Source organism: Callorhinus ursinus, unplaced genomic scaffold (assembly GCF_003265705.2).
Source record: "Callorhinus ursinus isolate GAN/ISIS: 27379988/994484 unplaced genomic scaffold, GSC_fseal_2.0 scaffold13, whole genome shotgun sequence".
In the NCBI taxonomy this organism is placed as follows: Eukaryota; Metazoa; Chordata; class Mammalia; order Carnivora; family Otariidae; genus Callorhinus; species Callorhinus ursinus.
In genome coordinates, this window is record NW_027397075.1 from 44,326,332 (window position 1) to 44,344,875 (window position 18,544).

The 18,544-nt window shown below is 34.0% G+C and overlaps 1 protein-coding gene across 1 annotated transcript in view; it reads right to left on the reverse strand.

Moving 5' to 3' along the window:
• Positions 1-18,544, reverse strand: part of CEP350 (centrosomal protein 350) — a 155,579-nt gene that overhangs the window by 111,012 nt on the left and 26,023 nt on the right. The window contains exons 3-8 of the mRNA XM_025877468.2: positions 17,535-17,581; positions 15,775-15,889; positions 14,589-14,748; positions 10,662-11,275; positions 5,574-5,687; positions 2,140-2,253 (exon numbers count right to left, since the gene is read on the reverse strand). Of these exons, the coding sequence (XP_025733253.1) occupies positions 2,140-2,253; positions 5,574-5,687; positions 10,662-11,275; positions 14,589-14,748; positions 15,775-15,889; positions 17,535-17,581 (1,164 nt within the window). The remainder of the gene's footprint in view (positions 1-2,139; positions 2,254-5,573; positions 5,688-10,661; positions 11,276-14,588; positions 14,749-15,774; positions 15,890-17,534; positions 17,582-18,544) is intronic.

Sequence of the window (18,544 nt, forward strand, 5' to 3'; positions counted from 1 at the left end):
CTCTCTCTCTCAAATAAATAAATAAAATCTTTTTTAAAAAAGATAAAAAGGCTTCAATTTAAAAGTTTAAGTGAAAGTACAGTTTTAATGAAAACATCCAGTACAAAGAAACAAAATTATAAATCTGTGTGTGCTATTTATGTTTTTGCACCTTGTTATTAACCTTAAATGATCTAAAATATTTAAATGGCTTTAAGTCTATTGCTGAATCTATTTATAAGAAACTTTATGTTCTTAAGCAAAATGAGAGAAGAGGCTTCTCTTCGATTTCAGCCTAATTTTCCAAATCAAAAGCAAGCAACCGTGAATATACTGGGTAGTTATTTATAAATGCTGGCTTCTGAATATGCTGTGTGGTTATTTCTAAATTCTGGCTTTCTGGAATAGTCTCATGCAGCCATTGGTAAAAAAGAGGACTTTCAGTACAGATAAACTATTAATACAGCTTTAGCACATTTAATGACTCTGTCCCTTGGTCACTGCACAGTGCATACATGGGAATCAGGCTAACACAAAACTGGATAAATACAATCCAAGATCAGTATTTACAAGTTATAGTGGTCTCAATGCTTCATTTCAAACTATGCCCCTGGCAAGAATATCAGATAATACCACATGAAAATAACACTTTGTCATATTTTTTCATGTAAAAATTAGTTTATATTCCAGTAATTCATGTTCTTATAAAATCTTATTTTTTGGGGTGCCTGGGTGGCTCAGTCAGTTAAGCATCTGCCTTTGGTTCAGGTCATGATCCCAGGGTCCTGGGATCGAGTTCCATGTTGGGCTCCCTGCTCAGCAAGGAGTCTGCTTTTCTCTCTCCTTGCTTGGCCCCTCCCCCCAGCTCGTGCTCTCTCCCTCTCTCTCTCTCAAATAAATAAATAAAATCTTTTTTAAAAAATGTTATTTTTCATTCGTATATAGCCAGGTCATTCTGACACCTAGAGTTAACAATGAACGTCACAAAATATGTTATTTGACATTCTATAGATTAGTCTATGACCAGAAAAACAAGTACCTGGTTAAAAACCAGTGCCCCATCACTCCTGCTCCATGTTCCCATTAGACCTTGCAAAGTCCCTATAATACATTCATTCCATTTTATTGTAACTATGTATCTACTGTTTTCCTGACAAGATTAGAAGTTCCAAGAAGGCAGGGGCCATGTGTATCCTGCTTACCACTGTATTGCCTAAGCTTAGTAGAGCACAGTGCCTCACATATAACAAGTGCTCACAAATATCTGCATAATGAATGAATGTAAGAATGACTGATTCTGAATGTCTCCAAAATGAAAGTGACAAATTCCAAACTTCCTCCACTCTCTCAGCCCAAATTACCCACTAACATGAATAGGACAGCTAAATAACCATTCTCAGGATAGCCAGAAATAATTATTATTAATGGAATCATACCTAACATTTGAGTGCTTACCGTGTGTCAAATACTGAGTTCCTTTAGGTATTAACTATTTTAATTTTCACAACAACCCTGTGAGAGAAGTACTACTGCTTTCCCATTTTACATATGGGGAAACCAAGGGACACTAAAATTAACTTACTCACTAAAGGAACAAAGCTAGACATGACAGGACTAGGCTATAAATCCACACAACCTGAATTGGGCCTGAAGTGTTAATCACTACAAAACTAGGGAATTCTCTTTTTCCCTGTCCTGATCTATTTAGGGTCTGGCCTGACCACTACTGGTATGGGCTGCCATGCTTTTCTTATGCAACATTCATTCTCTTGTGAGAGTAAGTGAAGGGACTTAGTGACAGTTATAAGCAATCCCTTTATATATATAAAGGTTTACTACATAAAAATCATCTTTAATCTAGTTAATTTCTATTAAAAATAATGATATAAAAATGGGGGGAGAGATGTAGAGATGTGTTCAGTATTATGGTGAACATAAGGTTTCATGGGTATAACAGATGTGAGAAGTTATCAAACTAACATTCTATGTACATCTTATTCTGTCAGTTATACCTCAATAAAACACATATATAAAATAAAGATATATAAAATGTACTGAATTCTTCTATGTGCCATTTGGTTAACAAACATTTATTTCCATATAGAATGCCATTTCAGTATTATGTAATTTTAGGTTGGACATGATATTGAGAAAACTAACCTGTTCTGCCTTCTGGACTTGGTAACTGTGTTACCTTTTGGACTTTTCGTACTGGCTTGACCACTTTCTTCTCTTTACTTTTTTCAGCAGGTTTCTCTTTCATAGAGATATCATCTGAAAAGCAGAAACACTTATAGTAAATATTATAATGACTCCTACCCACCCACTCATCCTCTCCCCAGTATGAAAAATCACTGTAAAGTATATGATTCAGGTGGGGAGGAAAAAAAACCTTTGCTGAGGCTATTTCTGTGACCCAGAAGCTACCAATGCCAACTTCTTATATGGAACAGTCTAAAGATTATCACTACCCCCACTGTTAGGTTCTAATTCTTTATTTTCTTTCATTTTTGTTTTGTTTTGTTTTCAGAAAACCCTCAAGAAATTTACCCCACTTTTGCAAACTAGAAGAAGCTATAAAAGTAATGCTTTCCAAGCCAGGGTCGTATCATTTATAGAATCTCACAGGTGAGCACTTTCACAGATTCTTATTTCACTTAAAAATTCCTATGTAACTGAGATATTCATGAACTTCTAGAATAAAACTTTATAAAATACTCAGTATAATATTCCCAAATAATGTCAAGGTATTTCACATATAAATTACTTGTCACTAATTTTTTAAATTCCAATCTAGGGGAATAGACTAGCTATACATAAAAACTTAAAAATCAACCTCAGTTACAGATCTGAAGAAGTGTAAACTTAAAATACATATAGAGCTCTGCATTCTGGGCAAAGTGGAAGTGTGAGTCAAAGGCCCTAAAGCAGGAGCATACCTGAGAAACAGCAAGCTGGCCGGTGTGAGTAAAATGAACAAAGAGAAAAGTAGAAAGAACTAGAGTCTGAGACATAACTGAGGACCAGATCGTGTTGGGCTTTATAAGTCATTGTAAGAAAATCAGGTTTCACCTAAGAATGAGATTGAGATGTTTTTGGAAGTTTGGGGCAAGGGAGTGATATGATCTAAATTAAATTTTAACAAGCTTACTCTAGCAGCTGTGATGAGAAAAGATGAATTAGAAGAAGGAGAAGCAGAAGACCAGTGCGAAGGCTACTGAAATAATCATGCAAGAGACTCATGGTGGCTTAGACCTGGGGAGCCTTGACAGAGATGGGGGAAGTGGTTATATTTTTAGACATATTTTGGACAATATGAAATATAAGGTCTGAGAAAAATACGGGAATCAAGGAAAACTCAGGATTTGGGGCCTATACCCCTGAAATAAATAATAATACATATATTAATATATTATTATTATTACATATTATATAATAACACATTATATGTTAACTAATTGAATTTAAATTAAAAAAAAAAAGATGTGGGGCCTGAACAAGTAGAAAGATAGGATGGAGGGACTATCAGAGGAGTAGGTTTAAGGGATATATCATGACCTCATTTAGTTAGCTCTATTTTGGATATATTAAGTTTGAGACACCCATTATACATCCAAAGGGAGATGTGGAGTCAGTAGCTGGATATGACTCTAAGTTCAGAGAGGTCTAGGCTAGAGACACATATTTGGGAATCATCAGCAACAGAAAATATTTAAATCCCTGAGACTAGATGAGTTTGCCTAGTGTGTATGTAAATAAGTAGTAGTAGTATAGTAGCAGTAGAAGGAGAAGTAGAAGAAAAAGAAGAGAAAAGAAAGAGAGAGAGGAAGAGAAAAGAGGAAAAAAAAAAAGGATGGATCCAAGTAATGAGACCAGGGCATGGCTCTGTTTAGATATCAGGGAGCCAATTAGGGAAAAAAACAAACAAACAACAACTGAAAAGCAGCACCTAGACTCAGAAGGAAAACCAAAACATTTAAGGTATCCTAGATGTTAAGTAAAAAGTTTCAAGAAAGAAGTGACTGATTATGTCTAATGTTGCAGAGAGATCAAGATGACAACAGAATTAAACACTGGATTTAGCAATGCAGAAGTCACTGATGACCCTAAAATTAGCAGTCCACAGAGAAGCTGGAGCAAAAACCAAATAGAAAGGATTCAAGAGCGAAAGGGAGGAAAAAACCTGGAGACGATGAGTATAAGATAAATAGGAGAGAAACAAGGCAATAACTGAAGAGAGCAGGGCCAAAAGGGGGTTCTTTTATGATGGCTAACAGCACGTCATCAACAGTGTGTTGATGGGCATGCCCTCGTAGAGAAGGAAAACTTGATGATGCAAAAGAAAGGAAATAAGGAACAAAGTAATGTCCTTAAATACACAAGAGTAAATGGAATCTAAAACACAAGTAGATGGGTCAGTCCTAGCCAAAAGAACAGAGTTCAACCACCATGAGAAAGAAGGCAGGATTTTTTTGTTTTTTTAAACAGGTTCCATGCCCAGCATGGAGCCCAAAGCAGGGCTCAAACTCATGACTTTGAGATTATGACCTGAGCCGAGATCAAGAGTTGGACGCTTAACTGACTGAGCCACCCAGGCGCCCCGAGAAGGCAGTCTTAATAGACCTCTTGAAGAATTCTTTGGTGTACATCATTCTATTAGTCTGTAAAGATACTGACCTATGAAGGAATACTGTTAATTATCCCTGTCTTACAGATGAGAAAACCAAGGAAGAGGAGTCATGTAACACTGGTAGTACACATAGGTAATAAGAGGTGGAGCTAGGATTCCAAAATCTTTGCTCTTAACTATTATATTATACTCCCTTTTCACCTGAGGAAAAAAATTCTAAATACAGTGTTCCAATAATAATAGCAGGAAAACTGGACACTTAATACCACAAAATTTACTAGTAAAATCTCTATTGGGGCTTAGTAGTCTCAGGCTCTAGAGTCAGACAGGGTTGGCTTTGAATCTTGGCTTTAATTCTAAACTACCCTATACAACCTTGGGAAAAGTACTCTGTGAGCCTTCATTTCCACAACTATAAAAAAATACAAAAGTCTAAGAATGCAGCACCTTGCCCCCAATCACAGCAAGTGTTCAATAACTAGTAACATTATATGATCTTCCTATTTCCCTCTTCTAATCTTTCATAAGTCCCTCCTATTTCCAATTCTGTAAATGTATTCCTTTCCTTTGATGTTTTTCTTTCTGCATCTTGCCCGCATGTTCGTATCATTTTATCTGCTGCCTGCCAAATTACTGACCATCTCAAAGATCTCAGAGGTCTAGTAGAAATAAACTTCAACTAGACTCAGCTATGTTTCCTTCAAATCAGACAGGCCTGACTTTGAAAGTCCCTCAGGTTAAAAATAGCCTAGTTTCTGTATCATCAGACATGTATACTAATTTTAATCCTGGAGGAGAGCCTAGAGGCTAAGAGAGCCTTACGAATGAAACCACAACAACTTAAGTATACCATGCAGTTAAAAAAGGGAAATATCTTTAGTTTGGTGACAATTTTATGTTTAAATATGATGTTAGATAGCATACATGATAAAATACGCAAAATCTAAGAAAGGTCTACTCTCACCTGCAAAGTGAAGTGCTAAGTCTCGATACAATTCTCTACTCATGTTTTGAAATTCAGCCTCCTGCCACACTTTCCCATCAGGTGTTCGAATCTTGGTCTCTGAAGGATTGAAGCCTAATTTATACCAACAATACAAAACATTCTTATCAAAGTTGCTTTATAAATTCTGCTATACTTTAAGTGAAATATAATTAACATACTATAAAATTCACTCTTTTAAAGTATATAGTTCAATGGTTTTTAGTATATTCACAAAGTTATGGACCTATCCCCACCATCTAATTTCCTGTACCCATTAGTAGCCACTTCTCCATCACTCTCTCTGGTCACAACCACTAATCTACCTTCCATCTTCCTGGATTTACCTATTCTGGACATGTCATACAAATAGAATTATACAATATGTGGCTTTTTGTGTCTGCCTTCTTTCACTTAACATAATGTTTTCAATGACTATGTAACATGTATCAAAGCTTCATTTCTTTTTATTACTGAATGACATTGCATTGTATGAATATACCAACACTGTTTATCCACTTATCAGCTGATGGACCTTTGAACTGTTTCTACTTTTTGGCTAGTATTAACAACCTTCATGTAACAAGTTTTCCAGTGGACATATGTTTTCAATTCTCTTGGATATTATACCTTGGAGTGGATTGCTGGGTCATATGGTAACTTCATGTTTAACTTTTTGAGGACTGTCAAACCATTTTCTAAAGGAGCTGCACCATTTGACATTCTCATCAGCAATGTACGAAGGTTCCAATTTCTCCACATCCTTGTTATTGTCTGTTTTTTATAAGAGGATCCTAGTGGTTGTGAATGGTATCTCACTGTGGTTTTGATTTGGGTATCCCTAATAACAAATGGTGTTGAGCAGCTTTATAAGCTTTTTAAAGAAGGATGCATAATTAGCTACCACATAATGTACTGGTAAATACTGTTTGGAAAAAGTAAGCTTCACTGAGATGAAGCAATATACATTTGTTCAAAAAGACTAGAAATGGAGAAGCACTAAATTAAATAAGTGCATATCATTATAAATTATGGATTTCAGACACAGAACTACTCTTCTCAGGACTAAGAAAGAGACAACATTAATTCTTCTTTCTTTGGAGAGAGGCATTCATTAATTGCTACTATCTGATTTTTGCCTATGGCTGAACAAACAGACAAGCTGCTATCTACACAAGCAAAATGCACCCAAAGTGTGGGAAACAGGTCTTGAAAACATATTTCTTCAATTTCTCAACAAACATTACACATGTGCTATTTCCTAGGGATTAATATTCTGATTTCCTATTTTGAACTGATCTCTACTCTTTAAGAAATACACTAAGCTTGGAATGTTATTTTACAAAATAATAAAATAATGAGTATATGATAACCAGGGTAGTATAAAGATTTATATTTTCAGATGGGTTCAACTTACCAAAGAATTGGCAGCCAATAAATACTTGTAAAATTAAATCAATGTAAAGAATAGACTGGAGTCAGAAATTGGCAAAAGCACTCTAGAAGTGTTAAATAAAATGTACTAAATTGATTACATGTCTAAGAGAAATTAATCTATTCAGCTCTTGGGCACAATAGCATAAGCTTAATTTCACCTGACATTTGTGGCAAGGGGCACGCGATCATGCCTATACAAGGAAAAATTTTATAAATGTAGTGTCTAGTTTGTTGCAAACTATGGTCTGTAATAAGAAAGTATGGCAATCCCATGCCAATCTCTCTCTTTCTCTCAACTTTTCATCACCATCACCCCCAACTCATGTCTCTACATTTAACTCTCATTTTTATCCCCTCTCCTCTCAAGGAAACATTTCTCTCTACCAGAGCCTTTCTTTATATTTGCATCTTTACTTAATAAATTAACTTGAAGAAGCTTTCAATATCTACAAAAGTTTCTTTTTCTGTCCCCCAATTTTAGAGTAGCCCCCCCTTTACACTTTCCACGGTTTCCGTTACCTCCCGTCAAGCAGGGTGCAGGATCAGGTGATCCTCGCGTTATCAGAAGGCCAAGAGCAGTATCCTAATGCTATAGCAATGCCCGTGTCCCCCCTCCATCTGCTCACACAGGCCCGCATCACCTCACAGCATCACAACAAGGTAAGGACGGCACAGAACCTTTATTACAGAGCATTGTTATAATTGTTTATTTTAGTATTAGTCATTGTTGTTAATATATTACTGTATCTAATATATAAATTGAACTTTATCATAAGCATGTACGTATAGGAAAAAGGGGTATTTATAGGGTTCAGTACTGTCCAGTTTCAGGCATCCACTGGGGGTCCTGGAATGTATCCCCCAAGGATAGAGGGGACTATTATATTTCCACTCTTTGTCCCCTTTTTTCTTACTAGCTGAATTTATTAAATAGAATAAAAAATTTATGGTGCATTTATGTTCAAGACACTGTACTAGGCTCTGAAATAAAATAAGGATGACCAATATAAGGTCGTAAACTTCATGGGCATTTACACTAGGGAGAAAAATGTATGCAAACAACTAAGTATAAAACAAAAATCACATAAACACTGTTTGTGTTCACACTTCAAATTTTAAAGCAGAATCATAGAACACTTCCTATGTCTTTAAAGAAAGCAAAAACATACATGAAAAACCAAGGTTTAGAATAGGCTTAGTATACTAACAAAGTTATAAAAAAAAAGAAAGAAAATAAACACACACAGTCTGTGTATGCAAAAATTATCTCCAGAAGGATATATAAATTGCTAACACAAGTAATCTCCAGAAAGAGAACAGGTAGTTGGAGCACAACAGCTTTTCAAGGTACACCCTTTTCATCTTTTGAATTGTGAACCAAGTACATTTATTAAGTATTTGAACAAATGAAATTAAAATGTCACTTTACAGCATATTAAGATCCTTTTCATTTACATTGCCAAAAAGTTGACAAAAAATAGTTTTTCACTGTTGGAAAAAATAAATCCATTGCTTAGGACACTGGAAACCATATTGTTATGATTTCTCAAATGTATGCTATATTTAATAAATTAGCCCCCCAAAAGTTCTATTTGTAAAATATTTTAATACAAAAACAGGTTAAAAAAATTAATAAGCCACCATGGTTGACAGGAGGTAACGGAAACTGCGGAAAGTGTAAAGGGGGCACTACTCTAAAATTGGGGGACAGAAAAAGAAACTGTTGTAGATATGGAAAGCTTCTTCAAGTTAATTTATAAGTAAAGATGCAAATATAAAGAAAGGCTCTCATAGAGATGAATGTTTCCTTGAAAGGAGAATATATGGGAAATCCAGCCACCAACTCAAAGGAAGTTAAGATTTTAAGATTTTCACTCGGGTTCTTAGGGTTGTGTTTTATTTTTAATTTTTAGATTTTTGTAAATTATTAAATAAAATATGGATTTAAGTTGACCACCTTAAGTTTGCCTTAGTGGAATAACTTTTGGAATTTCAGAACTTTGATTTCTAAAATAAACACATCTCAAATGTACCATCTTCATTTAATGGATCTGACATTAGTATAGCAAAAGTTCTAGATAATCACTATCCCCAGAACCAACAAGAACATTTTGACCCCACCATTTGCTATTTGCTCTGTTAACAGTATGGACAATTACTACATGGTACACAAATGACTAGAAGGACATGAAATAATTTAATTAATAATACATTAGAATAATCCTGGATAACAGAGCAAGTTTTCAGTATTCTAAAGGTAACTGCTCACAATTTTATCACAAGTTAGCAAGAATAAAATGCAAATCATCCATCTTTTACCTCATTTACAATGAATATCACTAGCAAAACATGATAAGCAACACAAACTAAAACTGATAATTCCTCTAACTGTATACATAAAATTTGTTCTGGAGAAAAAGACTAAAACACCTTAGGACTACAAAGAACTGCAAAGCTGGTCAGAGAAAAGCTAGACTGGGTAGAAAAATACAAAACAAAATTATAGCAAAAACTGTCCTAGTTTGTTAACAACTTAAAATTAACAGAAAAAAAATGAATCTTGATAATATTTTGATCTTTATATACTGGTCTAGAAAAACTGAACTTTGAAAAGTATCACAAAAGAAAGGCTATGGAAGCAGAAGTTTTAACGACAAAAGTCTAACAGAGATTAATCTGGTCAATGAATCATTTTTTTTTAAAGATTTTATTTATTTATTTGACAGAGAGAGAGAGAGCTAGAGCAGGAACACAAGCAGGGAGAGTGGGGGAGGGAGAAGCAGGCTTCCCACTGAGCAGGGAGCCCGACGTGGGGCTCAACCCTAGGACCCTGGGATCATGACCTGAGCTGAAGGCTGACGCTTAACAACTGAGCCACCCAGGCACCCCGAATCAACTCTTTATATTAAAAACTTCACATGCATGAATAACCCTGAAAATAATTTCAGGAACATAAAAATACAAACTCCTTAAAACCACCATATGTAAAAACTTGAGTTGCCTACAAAACAAATGCTCTTGGAAAAGCATTTTCTCAATGAAAATCTATCTATATTGGTATAAAGCTGATTTATTTAAAAAAATTTTTTTAGGTATAAATCTGATTTAAATATTTCTCAAACATGGGGGGGAAACTGTTATTGTCAAAACTCAAAACTTAAAATAACAGGATCAAAATATCAGTGCCAAAATATTCTGTAATCAAATGTAACTGGAATTGACTAAATTATCTTTTAAATATTTACTTCTGAAAGAATGCCTAACAGCAATCTCAATACAATGGCAGAATAAGAGTAATATTCTTCCAGTTCTCTGAGAATGGTACTAATTCTTATTTTCTCTTTTGTTCAACGTATTAAACTGTTCAAATAGGGGTTCTTAAACTATAAGAATCTCCGGAGGGACTTGTTAAAAACTCCAATTCTGGACTCTATACCCAGAAAATCTGATTTAGGTCCAGTGTAGCATCCAAGAATCTGCGTTTGTAACCTGTACCTTGAATTAATTTCTTAAGCATTTGATTTGAGAATCACACCCTGTTCTAAAGATAATCCTCTCTACTCAAATACATCCGAGGGAGAAAGGGAGACAAGAAGGCAGGGAGACAGAAAGACAGAAAGACTGATTACAAACCTTTATATGTTGGAGCAGGTGGTGCTGTTGCCACTTTCCTGACCTTTGCTGTCACTGAGTTATCAACATTAACAACCATTACTGGATGGTCAATATGACCCAGATTCTGACCCCGGCCATTTGTTTCTTCTGAGTGTTCCCACTGTTTTCTAATTCGTTCCTTGAGTTTTTCCAGTTTGACATCATGTTGTCGCTGCTTTAAGATATCTAACCTTTGGGAATTAGAAGTACTAGTAGAGGACGGAGAAGAGTCAGTTATCCGTAACACTTTTGGATCAACATCATGGCCCATGTTACTTACAGAAGCCTTCTCATTTCCTTTTGCTCTATTAGGATTTTCTTCCTCAGTTCTCAAAGGAGCTGCCATCTTAATCAAACATTCAGAATTTTGCAATGCATCAATTGCTGGTCGATCATTTAAAAACCTAACCACTGTACCATTGATGACAGATGACTGGGAGCTCTCAAAATCACAGCAATGTATATTCTGTTCTTCTCGATTGCATATCATCCGGTTCCTGTTCTCAGGCTTTTCTTCATTAACATCCACACAATATACATGCTTTGACTCTAGATGGCTAGGACTTATATTGGAAGTTGTACCATGGATTTCCCTATTATTAAAAAATAATAAGTTTTGAATAAAGATTTCAAAAACCAAATTGAAACCAGTCGTACAAACTGAAGGGAGAACTCTAAGCTAACATTAGAGACCCCAAAAAAGTTTTGGAATTCCAGTAGGTTAAATAACAAAATAACCATTACTAATATTAAGATTCAATGCTCAATGCACCCTCTATCAAGTTAGATGGCAAATAACCTAAATCATTAATCTGTGTATTATAAAATAAGAAATATGCAAAAGATATATGGAGAGATATAGGATGACAGAAAATAGGATAACAATCTGACTTTGGATATTCACTTCACATCTATTACCAAAATGTGTATTTTACTTCCCTATGAAATCTTAAATACAGGAAAAAAGTTCTCAAATTTTGTATTTGTAACTTCTAAATAATGTACCAAATGAACAAACAGATTGGAAGTAGAAGTAAAGTGGGGGTATAATAAATATTTTCCTCCAAATAAATGTAGTTAGTAAAGTTAAGTGTCTCTGAACCACAGACCACTTTTTTTGGTATCTTCAAACTATGTAAAGCACATCTAGAAATTGTGGAGTAAGCAAAGACTAGGCATTGCCAAAGTACATATCACAAAGTCCATATTCTCTACTCATAAAAACATTAGCAAAAGTCTTCCTCCAGAGGCTATTTTTATTTTATTCTATTTATTATTTTATTTATATGATCATTCTAGTAAGTTATATTTTAGGAACAGAAACAGTTTATTAAAAGGGAGGTTAATGAAGACAAGCCTCAGCAGTAAGAAGAGCACATAACTGATGAAAAAATACCCAACAAAATTATAAAAGTGAACATAACAATCTCGATCTGCAATGTCTGAAAGTGTAGACTTTAGCCACATGTGGCTACTGAGCACTTGAAATGTGGTTAGCCCAAATGGGAGATATGCTACAATGTAAATTACATACCAGATTCTAAAGACTTAGAATGACAACAAAAAAAGAATGTAAAACACCTTCATGTGCCTAGGTATGGCACTACTAAAAAAGTTAAATTATGTGTGGCTCACGTTAACAATTCTATTATATACCACTGATCTAGATGTTTCGTGTAAAGGCATAAAACTCTAAATACCACAAAAATTCTTAAAGCCATAATTCTGTTATAGCGTAATATAGTAATTATATCTATTGTGAATCTATGGGTATGTTCATTTTTCTAAGGAGATAGTCTACAGTTTTCATCAAATTCTCTTTGGAATCCATGACCCAAAAAACATTAGACCCTGTTCTGAATGGTCGATTATTAAACAAGATGGGGGCTGAGAACTGACTCCTGTAGCTTCCACCAGAGATCAAGACTAAATTCAGTTATTTGCACTACCTTTACCAGACCACAATAATTCATAGTTAAAATAAGTTAGGTATAAAATTAGCACAAAAAGAATAAAATGAAGCATAAAAAGGTAGTTTACGTAACATGTCACAATCTTAAAAAGGGAAGGAGAGTTGAGCCCACGCCACCAAAAAAAAAGTAGTTCCACAGTCTTTCATTAACTCATTCATTAAATATTTACTAAATACATATAATGGTGTTTATTACACAATTCTTTCAACTTTTCTGTAAATATGAAAATTTTCATAATAAATGCTAGGAAAAAATATTTATGAAATACTTAGTAAATGACAGGCATTAAGCTAATGTTTTGAGAATAAGATAGATTTACAGCCTTACATAAGCTATGTAATGGGTAGATATGGAATCAAAATATAATGCAACATGAAAATGCTTTAACAGAGGAAGTTATAGAGTATTATTAAGAGCACTCAACAAGGATTAAATAGGCTGCGGGAATGGAGTGGAATAGAAACAGATCTGGCAATGTTTCATACAAAAGGAGCTAACAGTGAGTCTTAAGTGATGGAGTCAGCCAGGTGAAGGATGTTCTATTCACAGCTATCCCCTGGGTATTTCTTTTAATCCTAAAAGATATATAATTTACAAAATTTTAAATATCAAGTAGTATTTTTTGCAGGAAGAATACCAGAATATGGATAAAGAGTAATTTATAGTTTCAATTCCGATGATGATTATGTTTCTAGGCAAGTTGCTTAATATTTGTGTGGTTAAAGACTTCTGAACTCTGATTATTTTTCACATTTTTTCTTTCTCCTTTTACTAAAACTATGACCTTTTACCCAGATTAATTCCCTGGCCTTCTCTCTGTATCTTCTTCACCATTTTTATCGCTTCAACACTAGTAAAAACTCCCAAATTTTTATTCCCAGCCCTGACCTTTTCACACATATTCCTGCTCAAATTTTCAAGTGTCTACTGAATATTTTCACCTAGATATTTCAAAACTGTATCAAATCAAATACTGGTATTATGAACTGATATGAACCCATGATCTACCTCCATCTCCCAAATTCTTTCTCTCAAGCTTAAGAGTACAAACATATACCCGGTAATATCCGGCACCATCATGAAACTCCTTGACTTACTGATTGACATTTTATAACACTACAAATGTTAATAAGTGAAACAAAGAAATAAAAGGTCCAGTGTTTATTACTTATGACTATTTGCTATACTGAAAGCATTAACACATATTTTATAACATTAGTAAAATGTTCCTCACATATAAAATTCTATCATTTTATCTACTGAATATCCTAAATTATCAGCTAACAAAAATACATATCATTTGATATTATCCATACTATCAAAATTCATACATCATTCCTGAACATCTGGTAATAAGTTGCTGAAAGGAGACACTAACAACAAAGTGAAACAATAAACCAACTCATATTCTCAATAGAAAGAAATTTTAGGTAACTGATAACTGCTATAAAAAAGAAGAAGAAACTAAGCTATAAAAAGTTCATTATGCACAACACCTAATCTGAGATATTAAGGAAAAAAATATCCATACTTCCAGAGACTGAATAATCTGTCTGCAGGAAACATATATATTAAAACGGTTATTATTCACATTTTTTCTTTCTCCTTTTACTAAACTATGAACTTTCACCCAGATTAATTCCCTGACCTTCTTTCTGTATCTTCTTCACCATTTTTATCGCTTCAACGCTAAATACATATAAGGGTGTTTATTTAGCCTGGGCTATTACTTCTTCCCCCCAAATACTTCATCTGTAAAAGAGTGGAAAGTCAGTATCTCATAATAAAAAAGATTTTTGCTTTATATTTTTGGAAAATGAAAAAGGTAATACTACTAGAGTCAGAGTGCTATGAAAAACTCAGAAAATAAACCGTAATCTTATTGTAAATATTACAGGCTAAACCTACTTGAATAATGTTTGTGAACACTAACCTGTAAGAAACCAAAGGTTCACGAAACTCCACACGGTTATTTTTCTTTACGTTGCTCTCCAGGGTGGTAACTCTGAGAGGGCTCCGGGATTTCTCTTTCCGTGATGTGCAAGATTTGGCGGTTGGAGCATCAGCCCAAGAATCATCCCGGTATCTACCATCTGAAGAAAAAGGACATCTGTAAGAACATACGACTGCCTCTGAATTTGACTAGTATTTGTGACAATAACAGGTATCTATTATTTCTGGCCTCTCTAGTTGGATGTTATATGATAAGTAGATGGGGAACATTCAGGTTAAATTATTATAGTAACTCAATCTATAGAGAAAAAACTATTCCAAATAATGAAAAACTCTACATATAAAATTATTTTTTGTCAAAGGCTGTCACTCACTTAAAAAAAGAATTATCAAGTAAAACCCACCAGACTCACAGGTTAAAAAAAAAATGTTTTAATGGAAAGTACTAACCTCTAGGTTTTAGCCCACTATTTAAGAAACCACAGAATTACATATATGAAAGATAATCAAAGAAAATATTTGCATTTTGTCAATTTATGGCAGTATCTGTTAGATATTCCAATTATGATTTAAAATCCCCTAAAAATATGTAAAACTCATAAAGTCAACTAAATCTCAAAGCTGATAGATCTATGAATTTAAAAGAAGACATAGATAATTCCAAACACTTAAAATCAAATTCTCATCACTAAAAACCAATGAAAACTCACTGTCAAAGGTGAGGTAGTGATGCTAAAGTCCCTGATCAAAAGATGGTGAAAACATGGGGCACCTGAGTGGCTCAGTCGGTTAAGCATCCGACTCTTGATTGCTGCTCAGGTCATGATCTCAGGGTTGTGAGATCAAGCCCCACAATGGGCTCCGTGGTTGAGATTTTCTCCCTCTCCCTTTGCCCCTCCCCCTGCTCGCTCTTGCTCTCTAAAATAAATAAATTTAAAAATCTTAAAAAAAAATGGTGAAAACATCATCTACAGTCACTGAACATGAGGCAGCTTCATAACTACTCAGTACCAAAGACAAGAAAATTAAATGTTGATGAGGTTATCATCTCTGACAAAAGAGCTAGCAAATATAAGGGACTATAAAGAGAAATTAAACTGAAACAAAACTAATATCAAAATTTATATTTAATATATTTGTATCTTTGAAAGTAACTTTATACATACCTTTTCTACTTATTTTTCGGGTAGCACTTGCAGAAGATTTCTTGGTATCCATGACAGAATCAAACACAGCTGTACTTGTAGGGGCTACTTCTAATTTGTTTTCAATGTGTCTCAGCTAAAGTTTAAACACCATCACAACAAATAGGTTAATTCTGTAAATAAACCACCTACCATTGATTTACACAGTTAATTTTTTATTTTTTACCTTTTTTTTTTTTTTAACGTAAGCTCTATGCCCAATGTGGGGCTTGAACTCATGAGCCTGAGATCAAGAATTACATGCTCTACTGACTGGGCCAGCCAGGCGCCCCAATTTACAAAGTTATTTAAAATATATTGTCCAATACCTTTCTCCAAAGTCAAAACAACTCAGGAATTTTTTCAATATTTTTTTTCAATATTCATTTTTTCATTACTTATCACTTCACCTATAGTAAGAAGTGGTACAATGCTGTCCAAATTTGGACAAGAAAATCAAAAAGATTCTGAAGAATATCAAAAAGTTTCTATTTGTCTTGTTGACCTACTTTTTTTATTGTTGAGTTTTTTTAAGCAAGCAGTACATTTTCTGACATTTATGTCACATATCATTATGCTATATATCCTGTGCATTTTACATGCAAAAATTAGGAAAGAACAATTCAGATGGACTAAAACTTAGAACTGTTCAAACAACTACAACTTTTTAATAGTCTTATGTCTATAAAATAAGTTTCACAATAAAGATAAAATTCACAAGATAGAAAACTCAGGTTTTGTGGTACAATGTACTCACAAAATTGGAATAAATCTTCATAGTCTGTATCAGGCTTTTTCTCCCATTTATATTATAAGCCCCTTATCATCCTTAAAAATAATTTCTAAAAACGCAACAGTTTTGAAAAACGACTATTAACAGTTCGGCTCTAAATTAGGTTAACTCTAAATTAAACTGGGGATAAAAATGATTCCTACATTGTAGATATATAATGCTCATGTATGATGTTGTATTTGACCCTACATTATGACCAAATCTAGGTTATAGTACCTTTTCCAGATGCATTTTCATACCAGTTCAAAAGATTAGGGGACAGAAAATACCATATTCATACAGTAAAGAAAGAGGTGACTCAAATTTAGGTAGGATACAAAAGAAAACAAGAAAGGACATATTAGGAGAGTAATTTTCCTGGAGAGCAAATGAAAAAGAAAAGAAAAAGGAAAGAATCTCCCTTCAAAGGGACTATGCATCACTTGGCAAATTTGGATTCCTCAACTCCAGACAAGACTGGACAGAACACAAATGAAAACAGGTTGCCCATAGTTATTCTTCAGCAGGACTGAGAGAAAGCAGTCTGTCACTGCCACAAAAGAGGTCATACCTAGTCCATTAAAGAAACTGTTCCTTTCTTTTCCTCTCTGACTCTGGGCCTTCTACATAGACAAAGCCCCACATTCCCAAATCATTTTGTTTTTAAATCTTCATTTCAATATACCAAATGAACAAATTTATTAAAGGAGAATAAATAGCACAAATTACTTTAGTATTTTATATGCCATAGTGTTAATGTTCCTGATACCTAAAGTAGTGTCTTGATTATCCATTTACTATTTAATAGTCATTATTAATGTTCATTTTGTAATATATGGTACTTAGCTTCTTACCAAAATCCTTATTTTCCTATGAAAAAAGTACTATAGAAAAAAATTTAATCTATTCAATCATAACAGGAAACCAATTTTAAACCAGAAAGAAATAAATGGAAGCTCTAACTACTTACAGCAGCCTTAGTCTGAGAAAGTGCATCCCACGATGTGGTTATATCTGCTGGGGAACATGGATATTTACTGAATCAGAATCTCTAAAGTAGTCCTCAAAATCTGCATTTTAATAAGCTCCTAAATGCACTCAAAAGTGTGAGAACCATTTTATTAGGCAGAACTGTTTCTCAGCAAATGCTTTATCATATTGAACCAAAACATGGTTCTTTTCCCATTCTATAAAGCCAAGCTTCCTAGTACACGGTTTAGAATTGTATTAGACACTGATCCTACTAGTTCTTAGGACAATATCCCCACTCATAAACCCATTAGACATCAACAATAAGCAATATCCTCAATTTATCTCAGTGACCTAAACACAAAATTTTGTATTGTAGTGTATTTCACAATTATGATGTTGAAAAGATTAGAAAATTACTCCACACCTCAATCTACCAGTAGAAACAAAGGTAAAATCTAGTCTTTCAGATAACAGCCCTTCAATTGGTACAAGGCCACCTAGTTACCTTAAATCATCCTTCCCTCCAAACATCCCTCATGTGACATGATTTCCAGATCCCTCATAAACCCGATAATCTTACTCCAGATATACTCTAGTTTGTCAATGCACCTCAAAATATATCATGTCCTAATTAAAGTAACCCCCAATGCATCATTTAAAAAAAAATAGTTCAATGAGACTTTGCCTTTTCTTATCTGTGCACGATAGGTCTAAAACTATATTAGGAGCTATATTATATCATTTATTGACATTAATCAGAATTTCCAAGAAACTCTGTAAAACCAATTTTACATATACTGATTCTTTTTTATGTTTTCCTTTATAAAACTGTTTGCCATAGGACACCTTTGAAGGTGAGGTACCTTGCATACTTAAAACAAATTGAACTTAAAAAATTATCCACTTTTTATAAAGCAAAGTATATGTATAATTTTCATTTATTGATTAGTCCAGAATTTTATACACATGACCTAAACAAAGCAGGCACTAAGTTCTAAAGTTTAAAAA